This window comes from Plecotus auritus, assembly GCF_963455305.1.
Source record: "Plecotus auritus genome assembly, chromosome: 1".
Classification (NCBI taxonomy): domain Eukaryota; kingdom Metazoa; phylum Chordata; class Mammalia; order Chiroptera; family Vespertilionidae; genus Plecotus; species Plecotus auritus.
The window spans coordinates 4,775,886-4,800,022 of record NC_137770.1 but is presented as its reverse complement, the minus strand read 5'-3'; the positions used below and the strand labels follow the sequence as shown (position 1 = coordinate 4,800,022).

Genomic DNA, 24,137 nt, shown 5'->3' with positions numbered 1-24,137 from the left:
CTAAAAGGACTGATAATTACTCACAAAATAAGGATACTTTCAAAATCCACACAAAATGCAAAATAACTTCTACAGAGGTAATTTGGTCATTTTTATCTAAATTTTTATCCAATTCCTCTACTGCTAGGAATCTACTCTACAGAAAAACTAACCCAAGTGGACAGGATTATATGCAGAAAAACAAGCATGCAGGATTAGAACCTCAGAAACAAGAAAAGGTCCATCAGTAGGGTCAAATTATGGTTAAATCCATACAAACACTGTATGAAATTATTATGAAGAAATATAGCTAGCTGCCTTTAACTCATTTCTATATATGTATGTATAATACATTCTAATAAATATAAATAGCTTCAAAATTTTATCAGGAGACTTTAGAAATAATATATGGGAGAAAACTTTTAAACTTGCATGAGAAAAAATTTAAAGAAAGGGACAGGGAAGGAGGACTTAGATATTAGAAACAATAGAAGCACATGAAGAAACCAGAGGTTTGACTAAAAAGAGTTGTAACTAGTCCTGGCTGGTGTTGCCCTGTGGTTAGAGCGTCAGCCTGCACACCCAAGGGTTGCCGGTTTGATCTCTGGTCAAGGGCACGTACCTGGGCTGCAGGCTTTTGTTTTGTTTTTGTTTGTTTGTTTGTTTGTTTGTTTTCAATATATTTTTATTGATTTCAGAGAGGAAGAGGAGGGGAGAGAGAGAATGAATCATGGATCAGCTGCTTCCTGCACTCCACCACCCCCAGCCCCCAACCCATGCCTCACTAGGAATCAAGCCCAAAACCCAGGCATGTGACCTGACGGGGAACTGAACTGTGACCTCCTGGTTCATAGGTCGATGCTCAATCACTGAGCAACACCAGCCGGGGGGCCTGGGTTGCAAGTTTGAACCCTGTCCTGGGTTGGGGCGCATGCAGGAGGCAACCAGTCAATGTTTCTCTTTCTCTCTCCTCTCTCCTCTCTCCTCTCTCCTCTCTCTCCTCTCTCTCCTCTCTCTCTCTCTCTCTCTCTCTCTCTCCCTCCCCCTCCCCCTCCCTCCCCCTCCCCCTCCCTCTTTAAAAATCAATGGAAAAATATCCTTGGTTGAGGATTAACAACAAAAAAAGTAACTGAACAATTTAAAAGGCAAGCAAGAGATCTAGGCCTAGCTGGTTTGACTCAGTGAATAGAGTGCCGGGCCTGTGGACTGAAGGGTCCCAGGTTCGATTCCGGCCAAGGGCACATGCCCGGGTTATGGGCTAGATCCCCCCAGTAGGGGGCGTGCAGGAGGCAGCCAATCAATGATTCCCTCATCGTTGATGCTTCTCTCTCTCTCTCTCCCTTCCTCTCTGAAATCAGTAAAAAGTGTATTTTTTTTAATGTTCATACATAAGACCCAGTAATTTCCCTTTGGAGACTCTGGGAATAATCCCCAGTATAGGAGAGTGTTATAAACAGGGAGATTCATCTCAAATTAGTTATGAGGGAGACTTTTTATTTGTTTTTATATATATATTTTTTTAATATATTTTATTGATTTTTTACAGAGAGGAAGGGAGAGGGATAGAAAGTCAGAAACATCAATGAGAGAGAAACATCGATCAGCTGCCTCCTGCACACCTCCCACTGGGGATGTGCCCGCAACCAAGGCACATGCCCTCAACCGGAATCGAACCCGGGACCTTTCAGTCCGCAGGCCGACGCTCTATCCACTGAGCCAAACCGGTCAGGGCTATTTTTTTATATTCTTATTGATTTTAGAGAGGAAGGGAGAGATAGAAACATCAATGATGAAAGAAAATCACTGATTGGCTGCCTCCTGCATACCCCCTCTAGGGATCAAGCCCACAACCCAGGCATGTGCCCTGACCGGGAATCAAATTGTGACCTCCGGGTTCCTAGGTTGACATTCAACCTCTGAGCCATGCTGGCCGGGCAGAAAAAAAAAATTTAAACCAACTTTGCTAATGGTAAGGAGTTGGTATGTCTGTAATCTATTCCATGGATAATCATCCAATTAAAAAATTTTGAAGACCATGCAGATATAAAACGAATATCAGAACAATGTCAGGCACTGTTCTCGGAGTACCTTATGTGTATTAATTCACTTAATAATACTGTTAGAAAACTATTAATGGCATAAAGCAGTGGTTCTTGAGATTGGTTTTTCTTTTAAGTCAGAAATGATTGAGAATTTTATGAAAGCTATGGATCCTGGTATTTTCTACAAAAACTCACATACAACGTTTTGCACACAACTTCAGAAGGTTCCTAAGTCCGAGGTTGAAAAGCCCGACACTCCGTATGTTAAGAAACAGGCGGACAAACAATATGAAGGCAATGCAGCCAGAGGGAACCCTTTCTCCAGGGAGGTTAAACTTTTGCGCTTAGTGGGAGGTAAGGAATATACGTGGTGCCGTTGGGAAGGACCTTTGCCCAAGTTCCCGGAGGAGAACCAGGAGAGTTTTCAGTCAGCAAGCCTGAGGTCCACTCCAAGCTTTGACCATTACTGTCTACACCACCTCTAATACTGGGCAAGTCAGGCTTAGTTCCTCGTGTGTAAAATGCCAATGTTCTTCACAAGACTGCCATCTATCCTAATAAAAGGGTAAGATGCTAATTAGACCAGACGTCCTTTCAGATAAAGCCACCCAACAAAGGAGAATGGTTAGGGGGCGATCGGGCCGGCAGGGGAGCAGTTAGGGGACAGCCAGGCCAGAAGGGGAGCAGTTAGGGGGCGGCCAGGCCGGCGGGGGGGGGGGGGATAGGGGGCGACCAGGTTGGCAGGGGACCAGTTAGGGGCTATCTAGCTGGCAAGCAGAGGCAGTTAGGGGCGATCAGGCAGGCAGGTAGAGTGGTTAGAGGCGACCAGGCCGGCAGGGGGGCAGTTAGGGGACGGCCAGGCCAGCAGGGGGGCAGTTAAGGGGCGGCCAAGCTGGCAGGAGGGCAGTTAAGGGGCGGCCAGGCTGGTAGGGGGGCAGTTAGGGGGCAGCCAGGCTGGTAGGCAGGCGAGTGGTTAGGAGCCAGCGGTCCGATTGCGAGAGGGATGTCCAAATGGAGAGGGTGCATGCCGGGCTGAGGGACCCCCGCCCCCTGTGCATTAATTTCATGCACTGAGCCTCTAGTCCAGGGGTGGGCAAACTTTTTGACTCGAGGGCCACAATGGGTTCTTAAACTGGACCGGAGGACCGAACAAAAGCATGGATGGAGTGTTTGTGTGAACTAATATAAATTCAAAGTAAAGGAGCGGAGGGGAGAGCAAGAGAACCAGATAGAACAGCCGGATCCGGCCCGCGGGCCGTAGTTTGCCCACGGCTGCTCTAGTCCTATATAATAAAAGGCTAATATGTTAAGTGTCCAATCGTCCACTCAACCAATCAAAGTGTAATATGCTAATGATATAATAAGGTCACTCAACAGCTCGCTATGACATGCACTGACTACCAGGGGGGAGACAGTCGACCGGTAGGTTAGCTTGCTGCTGGGTCCGGCAGATCGGGACTGAGAAAGACGGGCCGGGCACACCCTGGAGCCCTCCCCAATCCCTCCCCAGCCCCGATCGTGCCCCGGTGGGGTCCCTCACCCTGGCCTGCACACTCTCACAATCCAGGACCCCTTGGGGGATGTCGGAGAGCTGGTTTTGGCCCAACCCTGCAGGCCAGGCGGAGGGACCCACTGGTGCACGAATTTGTGCACCGGGCCTCTAGTGTAATATAAAGTGGCGGTGTCAGACCTGTGCGGAATGTTGGTTCTGTACGCCCTGAGATCACTCTGCCCCTGGGTGACAGAGCATGGGCTTCAGCAGACCACCCTCACACTAGCAACTTGTTCAGCCCAAGAGAGACCTCGCAGCGATTCAAATCTGCAGACACTTGGTGTAGAGAGCTGTTTTGTTTTCACTCTAGTCAGGATTAATCAAGAGGCTACTACCCTGCATGCAAGCCAAGAATTTTCACTGACACCTCCCCTCACCAACCCAGGCAGGTGCCCTGACCGGGAATCAAATTGTGACCTCCGGGCTCATAGGCTGACACTCAACCTCTGAGCCATGCTGTGCGGAATGTTTATGTTATCTTCCACTAACTTTTATATTATCTTTTATATTATTTTTATATTAACTTTTGCACTTAGTGGAAGATAAGGAATACGAATTTGTGCACCGGCCTCTAGTGTAATATAAAGTGGGGGGCACTGCATCGCCCCCTTGGAAAGCTTGTGGGCGAGCCACGGGCCTTCGTCCTGGTGCCTGAAGCACAAGCACGTGCAGCACACGGAGGCGTGCGGTATTCTGGAGGCACCGCCCATCCCAAGGGGACCTTCAGGTCCGTCTCAGAACCCTCTTCCACTAGATAGAAAAGCAGCGTGTCTAACTTCAGAGTCTTCTCTTGTTGAAAGTATTACAGATGCCCCTTTCCCCCGACTGACCTCTGCCAGCCCTCCCCACCCCCACAGTTTCCCTTTACCGTCACCTTTCCAAGATTTAATATTCGACTGAGAACAAATCCCACTTTGGATTACACACTAACTTTCCTTCAAAGTATAGAGTGAAAAACACTTTACCCCATCAAGTGTTCTGGATCCCACCTAGCCCAGATCCCACCGGGCTGTGACAGCCCGTTACAGCTCTGCAACTGTCTGCGGGGACCTGTGCCTACGGCCCACAGGCGGGAAGGGCACTTGCGAGCTGGAGGACACCTCTGAACTGCAGAATGGAGCTGCGTCTTAGGAGATTAGGCCCCGAGTCACCATCGAGCAAGGTGAAAATGGCAGAGTCCCAATCAACCTGGAAAAAGACCTCAGGAACACTGCCCGCTGGGGACCGACACACACATTCATCTCGGTGGGCTCCCAGCCCGTTCTCCTCCGCTGCTAACAACTCCTCCCGGGCTGCCGAGCACTCAGAGCTGTTGGGCTGTGTACAGAAGTCATGTTCCCTTTAAAACATGAGAACAATGCTTAACAGTCATGTTTTCACACTCGGAGACTCAAGGCAACACCTGTCTCTCGCTCCTCCGGGCACAAGTGTGAGAACGATGGCCACGCCCTCTGTCTAGCCTCGTCCTGGCGAGGTCCAGTTTACCCCTGTCAACCGGCATAGCTTTCCACAGGCCCCTGCTCCCTCTTAAAAGAGTCTGGACTACCTACTCCCAATGAGCTCACTCCCACGCCCCGTAGTCAACTCGCAACAAATCTGGGCTGGGCTGTGACTCATGTTAACCAAGGAAATGTCAGAGTGATAATGCGCCAGCTCTGGGCCTACACTGTAAAGGGACTAGCAAGTCTGCTTCCTCTTCTTGGAATGCTTGCTCTGGGGAGCCCCGAGCCACGTGTGAGGACTCGAACTCCCCACTGGAGACCACTCCCACTAGGAAAGACAGGGGAAGAAACAGGCCCAGCTGCCCCGCATCGCAGTGAGCCCCCAGATGGCACCCCCACCCACAGCCAGTGACACTGCCAGGAAGCCCAGCGGAATGGCTCTCCAGCTGAACAGGAACATGGGTAACAGCTGTCATTTTAAGCCCTGAAACCCGAGTGGTTTGCTCCACTTTCCTCTGTGACAGGAAGGAGCTCCTGGAACCTCACCGAGAGTCCGGAGGCGGTGGGGCTGGTGGAGAACTTGAGTGACAAAGGGAAGGTCCTCTGCAATGGCCTCACCACCACTCTCTAACCTTCCAGACAAAGAACGGACTTCTGGCCGAAACCGGTTTGGTTCAGTGGATAGAGCGTCGGCCTGCGGACTGAAGGGTCCCAGGTTCGATTCCGGTCAAGGGCACGTACCTGGGTTGCGGGCACATCCCCAGTGGGAGGTGTGCAGGAGGCAGCTGATCGATGTTTCTAGCTCTCTATCCCTCTCCCTTCCTCTCTGTAAAAAATCAATAAAATATATTTAAAAAAAAAAAAAAGAACGGACCTCCGATGCAGTCACTACCAGTTCTGACCTGGAAGACGGGGGGGGGGGGGGGGGGGGGAGGCTATAGCTGAGCAAGGCCCCTGGCAGAGTTATTCTTGCACCGATTTCAGACAGGAGTCCTAACTTGGAGCGGTTGCTTTAGGCAGACGCTTTAAACATTTAACACTCTTACATGGGGTTAAACAGCCTGCCCACGATTCCTCAGTTCCTGCATGACACACAACAGGATGCCCTCCTACATCCAGGTGGCATGTCATGTAAAAATAGTCAAGAATATAGGATCTAGATCAAGTTACCCCAAGTTCGGTTCTGTCACTTGCCAACTGAGACCTCAGGCAAGTGGTTTAAGCTCTCTAAATCTCAGTCTCAGTCTGTACAATGGGGATGCTGCCTCTGGTGTTGTGGGGTTGTTATGAGGATTAAGTGAGATCATCTCTGTAAAGCTCTTCAGCACAGAGCTGGTACACACACACACACGCATGTGCACGGAGCTAGGAGGAAAGGAGGTGAGGCGGCTGGCAAGGCGCCTTCAGAACTATAAAACGCCTATCTATAAAAACATACAACAGGCATCTGTAAGCCAATAAAGGTATTCATGGATGAGAGTTGCAGACTAGAAACCTGTATTTTATAAACCCCATGGGAAGAGTTCCTGTCCATGTTGTTAAACAATCAGAAAGCTGTTACTGAGAGACACACTGTCACCAGGCACTGCTCTGGAAACTGGGCTATAAAAGGCACAAAATTAAAAGGCCCTCGCCTCCCAGAGCTTACCTTCTAGCTGGGAAGTTACACCAGATAAACGAGGAAGTATGCCGGAGAACGATCAGAGTGGAGGAGGAAACAATGAAGTGAGGAAGGAGAAAGGAAAGCCTGGGATGCAGCTGAAACTCTCAGGTAGATGGACCACGAAAACCCTCACTGCGCATGTGACGTTTCCCCGCAGAGGGAAGAAGCAAGACCACGGGCCACAGTGCAGGAGGAGGGGCACAGAAAGGCAGTGCAGCCAGCAGGTCCCCATGACGGGCGTGAAAGGGGAGGGGGGCTGGCGCTGCCGTCAGGGTGACAGGGACCAGATCTGGTTGGAACTAAACGCATTTGGTCGAGTGTCATAGGAAGAAAGGGCTTTGTGACGGTTAGTTTTATGAGTCAACATGACCAAGTCACACAGCATGACAGTGTGCCTAGATATCGGTCAAATGTTCTGAGTGCCTCTGTGAGCATGGTCTGGGTGAGATTAACATCTGAACTGGGAGACTGAGTAAAATAAACTGCCCTCCATAATGTGGGTGACCCTCATCCAATCAGCTGGAACAGGGGACCTCCTAGTTCGCAGGCCTCTGGACGTGGACTAGCACTCACACCATCACCTCTCCGGCGGCTCCAGCTCACTGACTGCACATCTTGGGACTGCTCAAACCTCTTATAGTATGTGTACACGTATGTGTGTGTTATGTGTGTATGCTACCAGTTCTGTTTCTCCGGAGAAGTGTGTCTAGCCAGTTTTCAGGAGGAGTGACTCACTGGGTCTCTTGGGGTAAATAGGTCAAGTAAGGTGAGGACCGCCAGCTGACCATGGGGTTTAGCAATATGGAGGTCACTGGTGACCTTAGGCAAGATTCCGGAGAAGCAGGGGGCAAAGCCTGAGGGAATGTGTTCAAGAGAGAAAAGAAATAGAAAGCGGGATATAGACATTACCAAGAGGGATTTTTAAAACCAGGGAGAAATTACAGCCTATTTATATGCTGTTGAGAATACAACGGAGAAGAAAAACTCGTTGAGGCAAGTAAAGGGTGCCAGAGTGATACCTCTGAGGAGACAGAAGGCAGCAGGGTCTGACGCGCACGCAGAGGCGGCCTCAGCTGGAAGCATCACCAGTCACAGGAGAAAAGGCAGAGGACTGGGCGCAGGTGTGGGAAGGTGAGCCGCGGAAGTTTTCTCCCAATCGCTGCCATTTCCCCCAGTGAAATAAAGGCTGCGGAGAGAAGAACTGAAGGTCTGCCATTTCCCCCAGTGAAATAAAGGCTGCGGAGAGAAGAACTGAAGGTCTGGAGTGAGATGTTGAAATGCTGTCAAGGTGAGTCACTGCAGCAGTGAAACAGATGCAGTAGATGGGCAAGCCCGACTTTGGTGATCGCCCCTTTACAGTGAGACTACAGTCAGCATGGTTTCTCCAGCCACAGTCAGCTGTACCAACAGAGGCAAAGGCCAGCAAAGGCTGGATTAACAGGCTGCAGGGGTCCTCAAACTACGGCCCGCGGGCCACATGCGGCCCGCCGAGGACATTTATCCGGCCCGCCGAGGACATTTATCCGGGTGCCGCTGCCTGTCCTGCTTAGCAGCCGACGCGTCCCGGGCCTGCAGTGCGCATAAGAATTAGTTCATAGGTTTTTTTTTTAGCTATAGTCCGGCCCTCCAACGGTCTGAGGGACAGTGAACTGGCCCCCTGTTTAAAAAGTTTGAGGACAAAAAAAAAATAAAAATAAAAAAATAAAAAGTTTGAGGACCGCTGCAACGGATGCAGTTCATGCACCTCCCCCAAATCCACTCAACTTGCCTGCTGCTCTATGTCCCCCCCCCCCCCCCCGCCCTGCTGGAGCAGCCCCCCAAGGTCTAGCAAAAGCTGGCAAACCCGCATGATCATGAAGCCCAGCCCACCACCTGTGCCTCCTCTCCGAGGCCACCAGCTGCCTGCCTCCCCGCCCCTCCCCGGAGAAGGCTGGGCTGTGGCGGCCTCCCTGGTGCCCACCATGGCAGAAGCCACAGCAGCTCCAATGATCGATTCAGCTGCTTCTCCAGCAGCTGCCTAGAGGCCAAGTAACAAATCCAAAGCACAGGCCGGCGAAGACTCTGCGGGCACCTTTGACCATTAAGACAGGAGGTGGGAAGGAGCCAACAAATGAATTCCTCAGCTGTCCTCCCCACACCTCCCCGGAGTGTCCTGCGAGCCTTACACACTGCCAGTAGGAACGTACAATTTGGAAGTTGGCAGCTTCTTAAAAAGTTAAGCATACAACTAACTGTTTGATTCCATTCCTGAGTATTTACCCAAGAGAAAGGGAAATGTATGGTCACACTAAGATTGTACAGAGATATTCTTAGCAGCTTTATTTATTGTAACCAGACAATAGAAATAACCCTAATGTCCATCAAGAGGTCAGTGAATAAAACCAATTCTGTACCCATACATTGTAATGCTCTGCTCTGCAACAAAAAGGGAAAACCAACTGATACATGTACAGTGAAGGGAGTCTCAAAACCACCACTGAATGAGAAGCCAGACACGCAGGACGTAGTTTAAGCTTCCATTTATGTAAAGCTCCAGACAACGCCAACGAATCCACGTGCGAGGGAGCAGACGGGTCAGCGGCTGCTTGGGAGAGGAGGAGCGTGGAGGAGGAACAGCAAAGGCCACGAGAAACCCTGTGGAGTGATGGGTATATTCGGTGTCCTACAGTGATAACGTCACAGGTGCATACGTAAGTCAAAACTATCTATAACAACAAAAGCGTAATATGCTAATTAGACCGGATGTCCTTCCTGACGACCTTCTGGGGCCTGGAGGGAAGCCTGGGTCCCGGGTGCCAGAGGGAAGCCAGTGCCGCAGCCAGGGGAAGGAAGGCCTACTCTTGTCCGCATTTTGTGCATCGGGCCTCTAGTCAAACTATAAACTTTACATATGACAGTTTATTGAATGCCAATTATACCTCAACAAAGCTTTTTTAAGATATATTTTTATTGATTTCAGAGAGGAAGGAAGAGGGAGAGAGAGATAGAAACATCAGTGATGAGAATCATTGATTGGCTGCCTCCTGCACGCCCCCCACTGGGGATTGAGCCCACAACAAGGGCATGTGCCCTGACCGGAATCGAACCTGAGACCCTTCAGTCCGCAGGCTAATGCTCTATCCACCGAGCCAAACCGGCTAGGGCAACAAAGCTTTTTTTAAATGCAACATATGAATCATGTTTGAATCCTGATCTAAACAAACCAGCTGTTTAAAAATAGCAGACTGGAGCCAGGCCAGCATAGCTCAGTGGTTAGGCATCGACCTATGAAAGGGGAGGGTCACGGTTCGATTCTGGTCGGGGCACATGTCTGGTTTGCAGGCTCAATCCCCAGTAGGGGGTGTGCAGGAGGCAGCCAATCCACGATTCTCTCTCATCACTGATGTTTCTCTCTCCCTGTCCCTTCCTCTCTGTGACATCAATAAAAATACACTTAAAACATTTTTTTTAATTTAAAAAAGTTGACTGGCGATTTAATTGCACTAGGGGATAAATATTAACTTTATTTTATTTATTTTATGGAGCGCTTCACGAATATGCGTGTCATCCTTGCCCAGGGGCCATGCTAATCTTCTCTGCACCATTCCAATTTTAATGTACGTGCTGCCAAAGCGAGCACAATACTAATTTTATTTAACTGTGATGCTGGTGGTTAGATTTTTTGTTAATGTTCATTTTTATATAAGACTTTATTTTTTAGAGCAATTTTAGGTTTACAGCAAAACTGAGGAAGGCAGAAAGATTTCCCATATCTCCCCCGCCCCCAGACATGGACAGTTTCACTCATTACCAACACCCCTCACCATAATGTGACATTTCTCACAAATGACGAACCTACATTGCTACGTCATAACCACACAAAGCCTGCAGCATACCACAGGATTCGCCTTTGGTGCTGTACCTGCCATGGGTTTGGACAGAGACAATGCCACGTGTCCATCACCACAGCACCCACCAGTCTTTTCACTGCCCTGAAACCCCTCTGGGCTCCACCTATACATCCCTCCCTCCTGCCTACACCCTGGCAACCGGATCTCTCACTGCCCACACAGTTTTGCCTTTTCCAGAAGGGCATGTAGCTGGATTCATACAGTGTGTAGCCAGACTGTTAACATGGATAGGCAGGTATCAAGATAAGCCTCAGCGAGACGGTAACGGCTGAGCAAAGATTTGGAAGACGTGAAGGAGATGAAGTCCGAAAGCAACGCAGGACCAAAACCAGCAGGTCTTGGAAGGCCACTGTGAGGGCTCGGCCCCTGTGAGGTTTTGAGAGAAACATACTAACTTGTCTCTTAACACACAGAAGCAGACTTACCAAAAGCTACCGCAGTAATCTGAGTTACAGATGACGATGGCTCACAGAGGAGGCAATAGAGTAGTTATATTCTCCAAGCTGGTATGCATGGTCTTAAGATGCAAACATTCACGGCAGTTCCCACCCTCAGTAGGACAGGCAGGGGAGAAGACATAAAAGCTAATAATTACTTAAAAGTAGAGAAGTACTGGGGTGGGGGTGGGTGGGAAGAGATTAACCCAAGAACTTGTTATATACCTACCCATGGACACAGACAACAGTGCGGTGAAGGCCTGGGGCGGGGGCAAGTGTGGACTAGAAGGGGTCAATGGGGGGAAATGGGGGGCATCTGTAGTATTTTCAACAATAAAGATCTTTTAAGCCAAAACCGGTTTGGCTCAGTGGATAGAGCGTCGGCCTGTGGACTGAAGGGTCCCGGGTTCGATTCCGGTCAAGGGCATGTACCTTGGTTGCGGGCACATCCCCAGTAGGGGGTGTGCAGGAGGCAGCTGATCAATGTTTCTCTCTCGTCGATGTTTCTAACTATCACTCTTCCTTCCTCTCTGTAAAAAATCAATAAAATATATTTTAAAAAAAAAAAAAAAAAGATCTTTTAAAACTGGAGAAGTACTATAATAGAGGTAAGCAGCAAGCACAGTAAGAAAACAGACACGGTGACCAGCTCAGGGGGGAGACGGGAGAAGAGCCCCTGACGAGTCTCAGAAGTGCTGCCTGACTTATGTGTGGGGACGCAATCCCCAAACTCCCCCCTACGACAGTGATGGCCCCTCGCTACCAAGTCACCGACAGCAGCAACCCAGGAGCCATTAGGCCTCCTGTGCCCCACATCCAACCTGTCATTCAAGTCTGTCCACCTGACAGCTGAGGAGCTTCCCAGTCCATCCTCACTTCCCTCCTGAACCACAGCCCTCACAGCAGCCCCTCACCAGAGCTCAGTTTGGGATGTCTGGTTTGTTCACAGGTGCTCATTAAAGCTTCCAAATGAATGAGTCTTCCCTACCTTCGGTAAACCCCTCCACAAGCCCTCCTCACAATCAATGATCTTTCCACACGCAAGTGCACTCGGAGCACTCGGGCTTAAAATTCTCCAGGGTCACTGACCAAAACACAATGACTCTCCAAAGTGGAGCCCGGCCGGCGTGGCTCAGTGGGTGAGCGTCGACCTATGAACCAGAAGGTCAGGGTTCGATTCCCAGTCAGGGCACATGCCCTGGTTGCGGACTCAACCCCCAGTGTGGGACGTGCAGGAGGCAACCGATCAATGATTCTCTCTCATCACTGATGTTTCTATCTCCCTCTCCCTCTCCCTTCCTCTCTGAAATAAAAATTTTTAAATAAAATGCATGGTCAATATGACATGTATGATTTCACGAAAATGTTACACCAACATTAAGGAAGGTATGTTATGTGGGGGGGGGGGGGGGCAATGGTAAGATATGTACACATATAATACCTTAATTAAAAAAAAAAAAAAGGAAGGTATGTTATTTTTATGCACATCAGAGACGTGAGTCTTTAGGGTTATTACAAGTCACACTAGGCATGGCCAATGTCACTCAGGTGGCTGGAGTGTCGTCCGGTGCACTGCAAGGTCACAGGTTCGCTTCCCGTCAGGGCACATACCCAGGTTGTGGTTCAATTCCTGGTCAGGGTATATACAGGAGGCAGCCAAACAATGTTTCTCTCTCACACTGATGTTTCACTCTCTCTCTCCAAAATCAGTAAAAACATATTTTAAAAATAAAGTAAACAGACCATGAGTCTTTGCGTTTTCTCTTTCCAGCCGGCGCCGAGCTACGGGTGTCTCTCGGGACAACTGGCACAAGCACCGCAAGGCCGGGGGCAAGAGGAAGCCCTGTCACAAGAAGCGACGATGTGCGCTGGGACGCCCTGTGCCAGCCCTAAGACTGGACTCCGCCGCGCACACACAGTCCGAGCGCGGGGGCAACAGGAAGTACCCGGCCTTGAGGCTGGACGTGGGCACCTTCTCCGGGGGCTCGGAGTGTGTACGGCAACACAAGGACCATTGATGCTGTCTACAATGCATCCAACAACGAGCTGGCCCGCACCGAGACCCTCGTAAGAACTGCATCGTGCTCGCTGACAGCACCCCGTACCGACAGTGTGCGAGCCCCACTGCGCACTGCCCCTGGGCCGCAAGGAGGGGGCCACGCTGACTCCTGAAGAGGAAGAGATTTGGAACAAAAAACGATCAAAGCAAATTCAGCAGAAATCTGATGGAAGGAACAAGAATGCCCCAATCGGCAGTCTTCTCGAGGAGCAGTTCCAGGAGGGCGAGCTTCTTGCACGCATCGCTCCAGACCAGGCCCGTGTGGCCGAGCAGATGGCCATGTGCTCGAGGGCAAGGAGCTGGAGTTCTGTTTGAGGAAAATCAAGGCCCGGAAAGGCAAATAAATCCTCTTCCCTCCTGTCTTAGCTCATGTAATAAAGGTGTTTATTCTAAAAAATAATAATAATAATAAAATTAAAAAAAATAAAGTAAATAAATAAGCATGTGGCTCCCTCAGTCTGAAGTATTTTTCGTTCACCTGTCCTTCAAGACCCACCCAAAGGGCCCTATGGCACGCAAGCTCTGCTTTTCACACAGTTTCAGCCCCTCCTCCCACCAGCCCCACTTTCCGAGCACAGGCACACTGTCCCAGCACTCAGCACCCGGCACTCAGCACCCGGCACCCAGCACCCCAGTACCCAGCACCCCGGTACCCAGCATCCCGGCACCCAGCATCCCGGCACCCAGCATCCTGCACTCAACACCCCGGCACTCAGCATCCCGGCACTCAGCACCCGGCACTCTGCATCCCGGCACTCGGCACCCGGCACTCTGCATCCCGGCACTCAGCACCCGGCACTCTGCATCCCGGCACTCTGCATCCCGGCACTCTGCATCCCGGCACTCGGCACCCGGCACTCTGAATCCCGGCACTCAGCACCCGGCACTCAGCACCCGGCACTCAACACCCCGGCACTCAACACCCCGGCACTCAGCACCCGGCGCGGGCTTTCGGCTGTGGAGGAGAAAGCACCCCTCCGGCAGGAGTCTAGCAGAGATACCGCTGCTTTTCTATAATGTGCACGCGCCACTCAGAAGGAAATGTACTCAACTGCAGCCAAGCAAACATTTTATTAAGCAAACAAAGCCAAACTCTAACAACTATTAAATCTGGTTGCTGGACATATAGGATTCATTAACATTCTATTTTTTCTATATGTTCAAATTTTCCTTAAGCAAAAAAGCAAATTTACTAAATGTTTAGGAAAACTATATAAGTGTAATATCCTGTAACAGGAAAATTCGTGTTCTTAGATCACCAGCAGTATACACAGTCCACCATTTCCTCACCTGAGTTCCTAAAACACATACAAAACTGGAATATGATGCCTGGCCGGCATGGCTCAGGGGTTGAGCGGCTACCTACGAACCAGGAGGCTGAGGTTCGATTCCAGGTCAGGGCACGTGCCCGGGGGGAGAGGGGGTTGCAGGAGGCAGCCAGTCAATGCTTCTCTCTCCTCATTGATGTTATTGCTCCTCTCTCCCTCTCCCTCTCCCTTCCTCTCTCTGAAATCAATAATAATTTTTTTAAAAAAGCAAGGCAATGGACATGTCTTAAGGGTAATTATGTTCCTGAAAAGCTAAAAACTGTAAAATAATTACATCTCGTCTTACTTTCCAGAGTATAGTTCCAATTTCATACAAGTTCTTAAGTTACTGTTGTTTTTTCTTCACAATTAAAGTCAACCAACAAATGTGTCCACCAGAGGTAGAAACAGCATGCTTTTGGAATGCTGAATTAATTATTGTAAGCTTTGTCTCAACTGCATTGAAGTTTATAGAACCTACACTTCATTGGTATCAACACTTTCACTTTGCCACTGCCACTTGTTCTTAATAAGGCAGAAAGTGGCATTTTAAATTTTTTACGTCAGTAAGACTCTTACTTTCAAAATTACCTAGAAATGTAAATGGGCAAAACTAAATAAAAGCTCAGCTATTGTAGTTTATAGCGGCTTTAGCAGGGTAAGGGGCCTGCATCCCCACCCCTAACCTCTCAGCTCCGCTGACAGTGGTGTGCAAAAACAGCAACGCCATGGAAACTGACCTGTTGCTAAGCAAGCAGAACATCAAGCAAGGCTCAAAACCATAGTTCACCAGTTGATATATAAAACTCTAATTCAGTTTAGAGCATCAATATGTGGCATATAAAAAGCGCCAGATGTTCAAAAATAAAAAAGGCATATAGCTGAAAATGGATAGAAAACAAAAGAAATTTCTACAAGAAATACTTCCAACAGGAAATACATACACACACAAACACACAAATACTCATTTTACTACATTGCAGCAAGATAGAGGTCCAAGGCAGTCCAAGAATGAGACACTTCCATTAAATTACACTTTTCACAGAAGTACATTAATTAGAAGTACTGATTTTTAAATAATTTACTTTTTAAAGAATAGTTCATTTTTTAAATACTACCCTCCTTTGGAAAATTCTAGGCTAAAATGATCAGATTTCATGAGTGGGGTAGATCAGGCTGAGCACTGCATCACAAATACTGAAATGGCCAAAACTGGTTTGGCTCAGTGGATAGAGCGTCGGCCTGCGGACTGAAAGGTCCCGGGTTCGATTCCGGTCAAGGGCATGTACCTTGGTTGCGGGCACATCCTCAGTGGGAGGTGTGCAGGAGGCAGCTGATCGATGTTTCTCTCTCATCGATGTTTCTAGCTCTCTATCCCTCTCCCTTCCTCTCTGTGAAATATCAATAAAATATATTTAAAAATATATATATATATATAAATGCTTTTAAAAAAAAAAAAAAAAATACTGAAATGATCAGGGGCTATATAAAAACGTAAAATGTGAGCCTTGACTGGGGTTGCTCAGTGGTTAGAGCATCAGCCCAGGAACCGAAGGGTCGAGGATACGATTCCAGATGGAGGGCACGTACTTGGTTGCAGGCTCAATCCCCAGCCCCAGCTGGTGTGCATGAGGGAGGCAACCAGTCAATGTGTCTCTCCTCTCTCTCGGCCTCCCACCTCCTCACTCCCACTCTCCCTAAAACAATGGAAAAATATTCTCGGGTGAGGATTAACAACAACAAAAAAAGCTTGGGACCTGGCTGGCTGGCTCGGTTGGCTGAGTGTCATCCCATATACAAAAGGTTGCTGGTTCAATTACCGGGCAGGGCACACACCCAGGTTACAGGTTCAATCCTGATTGGGGCATGGGAGACAGTCAATCAATGTTTCTCACATCTGTTTCTCTCTCTCTCTTCCTCTCTCTCTAAAATCAATAAAAACATATCATTGGGTGAGGCTATAAAAAAAACTTTAAAACATAAAACTTGATATTCTAGTTTCAAAAAGCATTATTATTCTATTTACAGAACCCACATTTAAGAAGTTTAAAAGACATAACTTCAAGGAAAAAACAAACAGATAAGAGGTAAAAGAAAACATAAATACATATCACACCTACATCCATTCTGAAGGCTTTGACCACCTCACCTACTTCCTCTACTCTATATCCTCCACAGGCATTTACACTTGTGAATCTCTTGTACACATAACTAAACGAACTATCACAGGAATAACATCAATCACCTTCAAAGTAGGAAGGAGAGTGAAGGAATCAGCTTCAGCTGCACCTGAAGCAAATATGGCCAAATAGTGAGTGTTTCATCACAATGGTGGCCACATAACTGTATGTGTTCTTTTCTGTTCTATTTGAACATTTTTTAAACATTTTTTTATGGATATGAGAGAGGAAGGGAGAGGGAGAGATAGAAATATCAAAGATGTGAGAGAATCATTGATCAGCTGCCACCTGCATCAATGTGCCTCTCTCACATCGATGTTTCACTGTCTCTTCCCTGCCCTTCCTCCCTCCCACTCGCTCTAAAAAATCAATGGAAAAAATATCCTCGGGTAAGAATTAACCAATAAATAAATGAATAAAGTGATGAACACATATGACTGTTCCCAATTACTGCACCCAGGAACAAGGCTCTGGAACGTCTGGCAATGAAAGATTAACGTTTGCCCTCATCATGGCCTCAAGTCTCCCCTGAAATACTTCTAATCTAATACTTAGATACTTTCGAAAGACAGACCTACAAGTCACTTTATCCCTCTAGGTCTCCTTTTCCACGTCTAGAGCACAAGAAGGGTGGATCATATGGACATTATAATTTTCTCATTACTTTGAGGGAAGGAATAGAGAAATTTCAAGGAGTTGGGTCTGGTGTGCAGTTTTTATTAAGATCCACACATTTAGCCCTGGCCGGTTTGGCTCAGTGGATAGAGCGTCGGCCTGCGGACTGAAGGGTCCCGGGTTCGATTCTGGTCGGGGCACATACCTTGGTTGCGGGCACATCCCCAGTGGGAGGTGTGCAGGAGGCAGCTGATTGATATTTCTCTCTCATCGATGTTTCTAACTCTCTCCCCCTCTCCCTTCCACTCTGTAAAAAATCAATAAAATATATTTTTAAAAAAAGATCCACACATTTAAACAATTTAACTAATTTGAAAAAGTAGTTTTAGGGTTTTAATGACTTTAATGTTATTTTATGTTATTTTAAAATATTTATTTCTCTCATTTTAGCAAAACACTTGCTACCTTACACCAACTTTAAAATATTATAGAAGGCATAAAAATCAACCAGAGATTTAGCTTCTGGAACACAAAACGAAACTGTCATACTGCAATTATGCCCCTCCCTATCATTTCTAGGATCACAGTATTTTCCACAATTGCTATTTAGCACTGCAAGAATTATTAACTCAGCCCCAATCGTGAAGTCAGCATTCGATTCACAATGCCTACCTTCCTCAGACTTTCACTGTGCTGCTAGAGTAGCTCTCACCCGAACGTGATTTCAAGGTCTCTGTTTTTTTGGCTTGTTTTTAATTGATTTTATTTCTTTTAATTTTATTTTATTGCTTAAAGTATTACAAATAGTAGTACATACGTCTCCTTTTTTTCCCCATTGACCTTCCCCCGGCCTCCCCTACCCCCCGGGCACATGCCCTCACACCCCACCCCAGTGTCTTGTGTCCATTGGTTATGCTTATAGAAACAGACAAACAGACATGATTTCTCTGTTTGAATATAAACACTAACGTATTACTCCATAGCAAACATTGTTTTCCATTAGAATAAGGGCACAAAATAGAAGCCTTATTTCTTACTTTTAAATTATGCATGGAACCTCTGAAGAAAGGCTCAGAAGGAAGTGAAGGTTAAACTAAGTCAATTAAAACAATCTCTGTAGCAGAGAGGGAAATATTAAAAGTTTGATAAACTGGGGAAGAATATAGTAACTTAGGTAGAACTTTGATGTTTCATCTCCAACAACCGTTTTAAACTAAATTGCCCCACAGAACTTTATAATGCCAAGGAAAATGAATAAGAGTAAGCCTAAATTTCTTCAGGACAAATGACCCTTAACATTGCTTTTATTTATTTATTATTAAACTAGAGGCCCAGTGCATGAAATTCATGCACTGAGGCGGGGGGCGTGGGGGGGGGAGGCAGGTCCCCTCAGCCCAGCCTGCACCCTCTCCAATCTGGAATCCCTCTCACATTCCGGGACCACTGGCTCCTAACTGTTCACCTGCCTGCCTGCCTGATCACTCCTAACTGCCCCCCCTGCCGGCCTGGTCACCTCCAACTGCCCCCCCTGCCAGCCTGGTCGCCTCCAACTGCCCCCCCTGCCAGCCTGGTCGCCTCCAACTGCCCCCCCCCCACCACCAGCCTGGTTGGCCCTCACTGCCTCCCACCCTGCCGGCCTGGTCGCCCCAACTGCCCCCCCCCCCCCCCCGCGGGCCTGGTCGCCCCATGCAGCTTGCTGTTCGGTCATTTGGTCACCCTTCACTAACCCCCCTGCCGGCCTGGTTGCCCCACGCAGCCTGTTCGGTCGTCTGTTCGGTTGCAATGGTCGCTTAGGGTTTTATTATTATAGATACTAGAGGCCCTGTGCATGAATTCATGCACGGCTGGGGGAGAGGCAAGGGTGGTTGGCTGACCAGCCCCGCCCCCTGTGAAATGGACAATTTGCATATTAGCCTTTTATTATACAGGATATTTCTATTGATTTCAGAGAGGAAGGGAGAGGGAGAGAGAGAAGCATCAATGATGAGAGAGAATCACATATTGGCTGCCTCCTGTGTGCCCCACACTGGGAATTGAGCCCTAACCGGGAACTGAACTGGTGACCTCTTGGTTCCTAGATCCATGACCAACGACTCAACCACACAGGTTGGGCCCAGATAACCTTTTAATCACAGTCATCACACATGGAAGAGAAGATTGTCATAGAACGTGCCTCGAAAGCATTAACTCTCAAAGACAAGTTTAAAGCAAAAACTCCCTAGCTCACAACCTCCCTGGTGTGTGCTTCCCCTGACCCAGGGGTGGATTCAGGTTTCTTTTGTGCATCTGGAAACTTGATCTGAAATTTAAAAAAAAAAATGGGAAACAGCAGCTCAGTTGGTTAGAGCATTGTCCCAATATGCCAAGGTTGCAGTTTGATCCCCAGTCAGGGCACACACAAGAATCAACAAATGGCTCTGTCTGGTGGGGCTCAGTGGTTAGAGTGTGGGCAGACTACCAAAGGTTCATGGGTTCGATTCCTAATTCCTGGTCAAGGGCACATACCTAGGTTGCAGGTTCGATCCCCAGCCCCAGTCAAGGTGTGTGCAGGAGGCAACGAATGGATGTACATCTCTATCTCTAGCATCAATGTTTCTCTCTCTACCCACCCCTGCCTCCCTTCCACTCTCCCTAATTATCAGTGAAAAAATATCCTCCGATGAGGATTAACAACAACAAAAAATGAAGTATCTTGCCCAGGGGTCAGCACACAGGGGCAAGAAGCACTGCGAGGATGTGAGGGTTTCACAACTCTCTCAGCCCGAGCTCGCAGCCTACTCCATGCTGCTTCCGAAGTAAACATGAAATTAAAGGTGACTGTACCTGGCATAACCACACACCCTCCGTGATGAAAAGAACCTGACTCATGCATGACCCAGGAAGCAGGCTTCTGGGAATAAAATGACCAACTCTACCTGCTATCACCTTCTTAATCACAGAGGCAGGGCATTCCACCTCCTGACTGCCAGCTCTAGGGGTCTCCCCGCCACACTACTTAATGACGTGACCGCTCGCAGGATTGATCATCGCCCTGACTTCTCGTTTGGTGAAGACTGCTTCCAAGTATGTCTGACTCACAAACAATTCACCGTAACTTACGAATTTTAGGATATCAATAAAACCGATTTTTACAATGAAACTAAAGCATAGAAAATAATGTGCTCGAAGAGGTACATAGAACCACCAATAAAAAAATGAAAATGCCCTATTCAGTAAAATTATTCCACAGTAAAGTGTAATACATTTTTTAATACCAGTCAACTCTGAAGTGATAGTTGAACCGATACAACCACCATTTTCAAATCTGATTAAATCTATTGGGTTCAATGTTCCAAATATGGGTTGCATGTTTAAAGGCCCATTACCACAACAATAGGTACCATTAACATTCCCTCTTCTGCAAGAGTCTTAATTTTACTATCAGTGAACTGTGATACTGACAACCAACTCAGGCAGAAGGTGACAGTAACACATGCTTCAGAAAACACAGAGCTGGAGTCAACCCCAAAACCCCGTCCCTGCGCTCCTCCAGCCAGAAGACAACAGACAGAAGGAGCGGTCAAGACATGATCCACAAAATGCACGGGCTCCAAGCTCCTTCCCCCTTGCAGGCTCGCTGGGAACACGCACATTTTTGTACAGAAAACACTACTCACGTCAAAACAAACCCTGCTGTGCCAGAAGATAACTAGCCACGGCCGGGGTAGAGGAAGCATGCCTCCCTGACTGACTATGATCACTGAACTAGCAGAAAGGACACATCAGCACATGCTATGGCATTGGGAAGGGAAAGCTGGCCTAGTCACCAGCGAGAAGCAAGCCTCAGTTAAGGGAATATAATGAACAACAAAAACTGAGCAAAAATAGATCCAGAGACAGAGAAGCATCAAACAGACCGTCAAACCTCAGAGGGAAGGCGGGGGGGGGGGGGGGGGGGGCCGCGGGGAAGAGATCAACCAAAGGACTTACATGCCTGCACATAAGCATTACCAATGGACACAGACACTAGGGGGGGTGAGGGCATGTGCTGGGGGGTGGGGGTGGCCGGGGAGAGGTCAATGGGGGGAAAGGAGACATATGTAATACTTTAAACAATAAAGAATTTTTTTTAAAAATTAATGTCAAAAAAAGAAGGTATAAGACTGCATTCTGCTTTGTTTTTAAATCGAACCGATAAAACTTCTTCTATCGTTGTAAACAGATGCTTACAAGTTATGCCAGAATCCACGGATTTAGTCTGGGTCCTAATGAGATCAGAAGAGCTGAATCAGCATGTCAGGGCCACTTCATTCACTACTTACGAGGGATGAGAGATGAATTTTCCTTGGAATACCAGGGAATAACAGGTGGTCCTGGTTTCAACCATTTGCTTTTAAAGCTAAATAGGGTCAAGCTGAGAGACTGGGGGGAATAAAATGACTTCAAAAAAAATTGAAATCAACTTCTTCCACTCACACATCTTTACCACGGGGAGGAAAACGGCTTTCTGGTGAGTTTCACATTCACCTGCCTGTTCAAATTCTGACAGAGAGAAAGAGAGAGAGATGCATTCAAAACTCGGGCAGGGCCCTGCTTTGTGACTCAGTGGTTGAGTGCACCAATAGGTCAGGGTTGGATTCCCCTTCAGGGCACAGGCCTGGGTTACAGGCTCCATCCCCAGTGCGGGCGTGAGGAGGCAGCCCTTCCATGTTTCTCATCCAAGTTTCTGTCTCTCCCTCTCCCTTCCTCTCTCTCTAAAAATAAATAAAAACGTATTTTAAAAAAAAAAGAAAACAGTAAGATATGTACACATATACCTTAATTTTAAAAAATTTAAAAATAAAAAAAAACACAAAACAGGCAGGGAGAAATAGTAACAATCACAGTCTCAATCCATACTACTCCTCACTTGAACTGGGGGGGGGGGGGGGAGGGGGGGGGGGAGAATGGTCTTAGGTCTGTTCCAAAATGGAAGTCACCTCTCCCTTAGCCTTTAAGTTGTATGAGAACACACCCAGAACACTCACCAGGAAACACCCCACAACTCCCAGCGCTCCGCGGGCCGTGTCCCAGCGCTCAGAGGGACACAACAGGGTGTGAATGTATTCCGGACCCGTCAGCTGCCTTTCCAGATGAACACAAACACACAACAGGCAATCTGGAAATGTGACTACGGGACCCACTCACTTGGCAGTAAGACGACCTGGCAGGACATCTACAACGTCTTACCGCTTGAGTGGCAGGTCTCTGGCAAACTTATGCTTGTAGCTAGCCCCTCAAAAATGCAAATACAACTCAAAACGCAATCCTGTTACATCTGCGGTTCCAAAGAAGAGAACAACTCTAAGGTTAGGCTCATGGCAACGCGGAGCCGGACATCAATACCAGAGGAATGTCAGAAATCTGCGCCCTGTGGGTGCCCGCACACAGCCCTCTTCCTTCCTCACAGCAAACGTCTCTAAGCAAAGCTTTCCAAACTAATAGCACCGAAGTGTACCCAAACCTGGCCACCTTACCAACAGGAAAGCCTTACGTTCCGTGGGCTACAAGGAAGATGGACTTGACCTACAAGATGCAGATGGGGTCAACTGTAACCAAGAAGCAGAGTGCTTCCCCTGGCGGCCGCGCGAGGAACGGAGGCGGCGTGCCCGGGTGCCCCGCTCCCGGGTGCCCGGCGCCCGGCTCCGTGCTGTCACTGCCGTCAATGAGAAGTGACCAAAAAAGGAAGGTGGGGGGGAGGGGAAGTACCAAAACACGAGCAGGAGTTTAGAAGGAATGCAACCCGGCGCTGGGCTACCTACCTGGAGGAGGTTGGCGGCCAGGGACCAACGTTTGGAAGCGCGTGTGGGAAAGGTCACTGATTTCCAGGGCACCCAGGAGCTAGCTCACCGAGGGACCCCCGCGCGTTCTCACTTCAAAGGACACCCCGAGTTTAGCACCTGAATAGCAGCCTCGGAGCGGAGGCCGTTTTCCAGGACTACATCCGCGCAATGTTCTGCAGCCTTGTTTCCAAGGAAAAGCAGTTTCTTAGGCACTTATGTTCTCCAAGGCGCCAGCGGGGGTGACCGACGGAGCGACCCTCCCGCCCCCACGCCTCCCGCCGGGGCTCTGCTCACGCCGGGCTACCGGAGTCTCCGCGTCTCAAAGGGGGCGGGAGGGATGGTCACCCCGCGTCCTTTGAAACAGGTTCGATGCCCGCAGCCTTTGAAGACAGCCTCGCACGGAGACGGCTAGAACCGCGTGCATTAAACCGACCGGTTCCTTTGTCTGATTGGATTTTTCCTGGTGCCACTCGGAACTGGCTTCCTCGCAGAGCAGCCGGGAGGGAAGGCAGTGCTCCGGGCGGGGGTGCAGGGGTTTCTCGGGGTGGAAATCACAGGTCAGGCTACAGCCTTGGCAGGTCCTAGTCTTCCAGAACCCTCCCTTTCCAAAAGGATGGGGGCGGGGGCACACACACTTGCAGACAGGTCCCAGGACTGCGGCAGGGGCCTCTCGGAGGCGTGGGGCGACCGCAGCAGGAGAGGCCCCGGGCAGCACTCGCCGGGGCACCGGGTCCGAGGCCGCCCGGGCCCGGCTCGCGGGATGCTAACTCTCCCGCACGGCCACCCTGTGGCGGGCCGGGGCGCAGCCCGTCCGGACCGGGCACCGCCGGGGCCCCCAAGCCAGGGGTGTCCGACCGGGCGGCCTCGGGTCCCCCCGGGGACACGCGGGGGGCGGCCGGGCACCCCACGCCGGGCGTGCTCCCCTCCCCGTCGCGCCTGCTGTTCTCCCCGCGGACGGCAGGGCGAACACACAAAAAGAAAGTTGTCCAAGGGCTCTCCGCCCCCTCGGGCTCCCGGCCGGCCCGGGGCGCTACTCACCGGGGTCGAAGTCGGGCACCGCCGCCTGGTACTGGGGTCCCACCCGCATGCCGCCGCCACCTGCGGGGAAGCAGAGCACGGGGTGAGCGGGCGCGGGGCGGCGCGGGGCGGGCGCGGGCGCGGGGCGGCTGC

The 24,137-nt window shown here is 49.1% G+C and overlaps 1 protein-coding gene and 1 pseudogene across 2 annotated transcripts in view; one reads left to right on the top strand and one right to left on the bottom strand.

Annotated features, from left to right (window-relative positions):
* RCOR1 (REST corepressor 1) overlaps window positions 1-24,137 on the bottom strand; it is a 102,988-nt gene that overhangs the window by 78,329 nt on the left and 522 nt on the right. Inside the window, exon 2 of the mRNA XM_080644885.1 lies at window positions 24,006-24,065. Coding sequence (XP_080501011.1) covers window positions 24,006-24,065 — 60 coding nt within the window. The remainder of the gene's footprint in view (window positions 1-24,005; window positions 24,066-24,137) is intronic.
* Window positions 12,536-13,408, top strand: LOC308253459 (small ribosomal subunit protein eS8-like; annotated as a pseudogene). The gene is made up of 2 exons: window positions 12,536-12,591; window positions 12,777-13,408. The product of its transcript is annotated as a small ribosomal subunit protein eS8-like (transcript).